This window comes from Henckelia pumila, chromosome 2, assembly GCF_033568475.1.
Source record: "Henckelia pumila isolate YLH828 chromosome 2, ASM3356847v2, whole genome shotgun sequence".
In the NCBI taxonomy this organism is placed as follows: Eukaryota; Viridiplantae; Streptophyta; class Magnoliopsida; order Lamiales; family Gesneriaceae; genus Henckelia; species Henckelia pumila.
The window spans coordinates 8,949,122-8,954,206 of NC_133121.1; the positions used below are offsets into that span (position 1 = coordinate 8,949,122).

General features: G+C 34.4%; 1 protein-coding gene across 2 annotated transcripts; it reads right to left on the reverse strand.

Annotated features, from left to right (window-relative positions):
• Positions 1-208: 208 nt before the first annotated feature.
• On the reverse strand, positions 209-3,559 carry LOC140882871 (pumilio homolog 12-like). 2 transcript variants are annotated; one of them, XM_073289102.1, is made up of 6 exons: positions 3,070-3,559; positions 2,746-2,908; positions 2,498-2,664; positions 2,157-2,415; positions 1,772-2,054; positions 209-609 (listed from the first exon to the last, which is right to left on the reverse strand). In XM_073289102.1, the coding sequence occupies exons 1-5, from the start codon at positions 3,417-3,419 to the stop codon at positions 1,800-1,802; spliced, it is 1,194 nt and encodes a 397-aa protein (XP_073145203.1). In that variant the 5' UTR covers positions 3,420-3,559; the 3' UTR covers positions 209-609; positions 1,772-1,799. The 2 variants fall into 2 exon arrangements, with proteins under 2 accessions (XP_073145203.1, XP_073145202.1); XM_073289101.1 differs by having other exon boundaries at positions 209-520; positions 3,070-3,558.
• Positions 3,560-5,085: the final 1,526 nt, after the last annotated feature.

The following is a 5,085-nucleotide window of genomic DNA, read 5'->3' on the forward strand; positions in this document are numbered from 1 at the left end:
ACAAAAAATTTAAAAGAAGCTCATTCCATATGATTTATATGGCACTACCTCATGGTGAAAGTAAGAAGAACAAATTTGAAAAAAAAAAAACAGGAAAGAAAAAAGGCAAAACCGAGACAGATGTCAATCAAAGGGGATGGGAGCTCCCCACCAGGAGTAACATAGAACCACATTAAAGAGAGGTTATATATGAAAGATCAAGAGAATCTAGAAAAGGGATGCAACAAATCATTGCGAACACAGTGTCAACAGTACATCACAAAAGAAAGAACTTCAAGGGTGGTGTAGTAAACTGATCAAGCACACATCGAAAGCACACATTGAACCCATGAGCAACTTAATCAAAGTTTAGTTTGAATTTACAAGTATTTGCAATCTCCACTTTTACTGGACAATATAACATTTAAATTTCCTACAAGTTCAAGACCTTAAAAAATGATACTTGATACCATCCTATCTTATATTGGAGTTTAGTATGTTTTCAGTTTCCACCACCGCATCTTAGCTCGAACTAGAAAGCCTGCAAGGAAGAACAGAGCTCCGGTGAGGATATTGAAGCTATTTCACATGGACATGGTCGTGGATGATGTTTCCATCCTGGGTTCCGCGCTGCATTATGTAGTAGATGAATATATGTACAAAGGGTCATAATTCTAACTACTTTCTAAGTGATAAAAATAAGATAAAATGGCAATGTCACAAAAGGTTTCGAATATCTAGATATTTTTCCATTTCGAAGCAGAATCATTGATGAAAATTTGCTTTAAGATGTATATAATACATGCAAGGCTCCAGGTTATCACAGGTCAAGTTCTGAACCTTACTGGTACTTCTCAAACATTCAAAAATATTTTATGCTCTTAGAAACTGAAGTTTACCAGACATGTCTGAATTCTGATGGTCTCACCATTTAAATATCACCAAACAATTTGTACATTTCATCAGTCTTACCACTCTACTCCGCTCACCCCTTAGCCAAAAGTTACATTTCACCTCAAACATGTATAAATTTTTACAAGAAAAACTTGAAAAAAAAACCCACATCTACAGTAGTCCAAGGAAAACTTAAATATATCATAAATATCACCTCAAACAGACAAGAACCGGTCTCTCTCAGCGTCCCCTGAACCCAACAGGAACTACAAGTAACGGGGAAGATTAAACTTTACATTCATCTGTTCTCCACTAACTAAACCAATAATCAATTATGCACTGAAAAGCAAGATAGAAACATTCACCAATATTAGAAAGAGAATTTTAGTCATCAATATTAGTGAATCTAATCAATTAGGTGCAAAAAATAGAAAATCTAATCAATCTTAAGGAAATAAAAGATGTAAATAAAAGAAATAATCAAGAGAGGAAATCTATCTTGATACAGGTTTGAACTTTAAAGACAAAGTCAAACATAAGTACTTACGATGAAGTCATTCATTCAATGTTCACCCTAAAGCACAGACATACCAGTATCAAAAAGCAAGACACACAAAAACAAACAATAAGGTTTGAACTTTAAAGACAAAATAAATGAAATAATCAAGAGACCAAATCTATCTTGTCAGGGTTCGAACTTTAAAGACAAACGACAAACATAAGTACTCATAAAGTTATTCAATCTTCACCCTAAAGCACAAAAATACCAGTATCAAAAATCAGGACACACTACTTTTAAAAAAAATCAGGACACACGAAAACAACAATAAGGTCATATGCATAGCGGGGTGACAGGGTTTCACATTGCAAAGGAAGCCATATTTCTCAATAATCACACCTCTATATTTTCCATTTAGGCTTGATGTTCATTGCAGGCCAATGGTCAAAGTGTCAGGAATCTGCTGATTCAGAATCTGCTGACCGGTTCCTTGCGATTTCGGCATAATGTTCTTACCATGGCAATGGCTATGCACTTGATCAGAGTGCAGAGGAACCTGATGATTCATAATCTTGTGAACTGTTCCCTGTGATTTAGGCGGATTGTTCTCTCCATGGCGAGGGCTACGCGAGTGATCAGAGTGTAGGGCAATCTGATGATTCAAACTCTTGAGAACTGCTCCCTGTGAAATTGTATAAATTTGTATTAACCTTAACATTTGATCCGAGCTATAGCTTGATTGTAAATAAAGAAGAAAAAAGAAGATGAACACTGTCAATTGTACCTTAGAGTATTTCTTAGCGTGTTCGAGAACATCTTTGCCATCAGGATGTAACAGCAATCTCGAGAAATCAGAACTGCATATGATCTCATTGATGATTTGAGGTGCGCATTCTTCTTTGTATTTCTCTATCAAACTCAAAACAAGATCGGATGCATGTGTGTTCATAGATAGGGAGGCGAATGTCCCGGTCAGTCGAGCTACTATATCTCTTACCCCATCCTGAATCTTGAAACATAGTACATCCCGCGCCACATGACACCTGAAACCGGAAAATTGTTGTGTTTTGGATTTTAAATGCGAAATTGCAAGAGGTATGTGAAAGGAAAAGTGTGTCTACAAACCCATATCGAGTAACACACAAACGATGGACATTTGCTATTATTTCTGAGACAATACGCTGTTGGCTTTCCAGGGGATAGACTTTTGATCCGAGGACATCCCCAAGAAGCAAGCAGCCGGTTTTCCAGGTGGCGATTTCGAAAAGATTATCAGCTATCACATCCAAAATCTGCAAAAACACAAGTGATGTTATAGATGTAGTAAATTTCATAAAACTATATAGGTTGACATTCAGAGATAATTAAATTACTTGAGTTTGTTTAGCAGGGAAGATATGTAAGCAATGGCGAATAACGCCAACACCAATCTCGTGGTTTACTAGTGGAACAGTGATGCCTAGGAAGATGGATATCATATGAGATATCTGGTCCGGTGTGACGAGACACTGAAGAAACTTTTTCATGGATTTAGATCTGAAGAGAAAGACAGGATGTTGAGAAAGTGTAAGACGGTGAAACAAAGTTTCACAAAGTTACAAAATTTTGTTAATGAAAAGGTGACAAGAAGCAATTCCAAACACCAGCTAACTAGCTAAGAGTAATTACAGTAATTACATGAGCAATTGTGAGCATACCCGCGAGAGTGGAGACAGACAGCCATGAGCAAATCGACATTAGCGGTGATCGAAAAAACCAACTGGTCCATCTGTTGTTCGTTGCAGACTTCGTAGAGCTTTTCGACTACATTGCTACCACAGCGATCGGACATCAAAATACATATCTGGTCTTTCACCTCCGAAAAGATCATCTGTGTGACTTCCGGTTTCCTTCTCTCAAGAACTAAATACAAGAACTGAGAACAGTTTGTATCCATTGCTTCCCAAAACAACTTCCCTTTCAATTCTTCTAAAAAATAAGCATATGGCTGCGGATCCTTTCGCCTGTCTCCGGCGGGAACAAGCGGCAAAGTGTTATCGTCAAGCATTGGAAATCGATTTTCAGCAGGGAAATTCAACACTTCTGTGAGGATTTTTACCAGAAATTCGATCGGGTTGCTAAAACATTAGGGTTTCAGTTAGGAAACAACGAGAGGATTTCTCTTTTTTAAAAAAATAATAAATAAACTTTATATGGGAAGATGTAATTTGCGGTAAAATATCGGGTAAATTGGTTCAAAATCGGGTGTTTTGCAAGTATATTCCTTGCATTTAGAAACGACAATATGTTTCAGGTATAAACCCGACTCTACGTTGAACTCGGTCCGACGAAAAACCGGTCCACGTGCAGGTTTTGGATAGATTTCGAGTTTCGTCGGTTCCGCATCCGACCACACCGTTAAAAATATATATATTATATTAAATATAAATATAAATATAAATCATATATGTATATATATTAATAATATATATTTATCCACTCAAAAAAAATAATATATATTTATATTATTTATATTACATAATTAATATTTTATATTTAATTTTAATTTATAATATTTTTGGATTTAAATAATTTAATATATTATGATAATTTTAATATGAAAATATATTATTATGATTCTTTCTTTGTTATTAATTATTATTTAAATTAAAAATGATATATTTAAGAAAAAATTATAAGAATATTTTTTTTCCTAAATATTATTAATATAAATTTTAAAAAATAGATTTAATGATGGTTTGTTAATTTTTTAAAGGGTAATTATATTAAAATTTAAGTTATATTTAATTTGGAGGATTTAACGGATCTGGCTCGGATTGGATCCCTCGGATCCACGGGGCGAGGCAGGGCAAAGCGGCGTGGGGCGGGTCTATAGGTAGGGGTGTCAAAACTCAATCCAATCCGCCAACCCGACACGAGTCAATCCGAAAAATATCAGGTTAAGGTTGGGGTTTTTAGGTTTGGATCGAATCGGATTGACCTGAAAGTTAACTCGAAAAAATTATTCGGGTTCGGGTTGGATTCGGGTTAACCCGGGTTGACGGGTTGATCCGAAATGACCCGAAACTTTTAATTATTATTATTTTTATATAAAACTAAGAGAGATTTACTACATTTTTATACATCGTATGTTTGAAAAAAAATATTATATATTGATATAATAAATTTTTGTCATTTAATGTTTATTTTTTATAATTTTTATTTTTTAAAATATATTTTTATTTTTTTAATAAGTATACATTAAATTTTCTACAACTAAAAGTTCAAATTTAAATTATATATAAGCTTAAATTTTATTATTATGTGATTAAATTAATTATTATTATTATTATTATTATTATTATTATTATTATTATTATTGTGTGTTTTGAATTTTTATTTAATTATTTTGTTAAAAAAATAAAATCGAGTTGGTTCGGGCTGATCGGATTAGTCGGGTTCGGGTTGAGCATTTTTGGGTTGCTTTGGGTTCGAGTTGGGTTCGGGTTGAGAAATTTTTTAGAGTTATTTTCGTCAACCCGACCCGGATCCACCCGTATTGACACCGTTATCCAAGAAGAGGCGGGATGGGTCACGGGTTTGCCAAAACCTGCTCATTGCCATCCCTACCTGTAATTAATGAATTTGACACAAACCTCCCCTGTACTTTATAATTTGATATATACACCCCTTGTGTCAAATCAAAAGTTAAATTTTCATCCAAATTTACACAA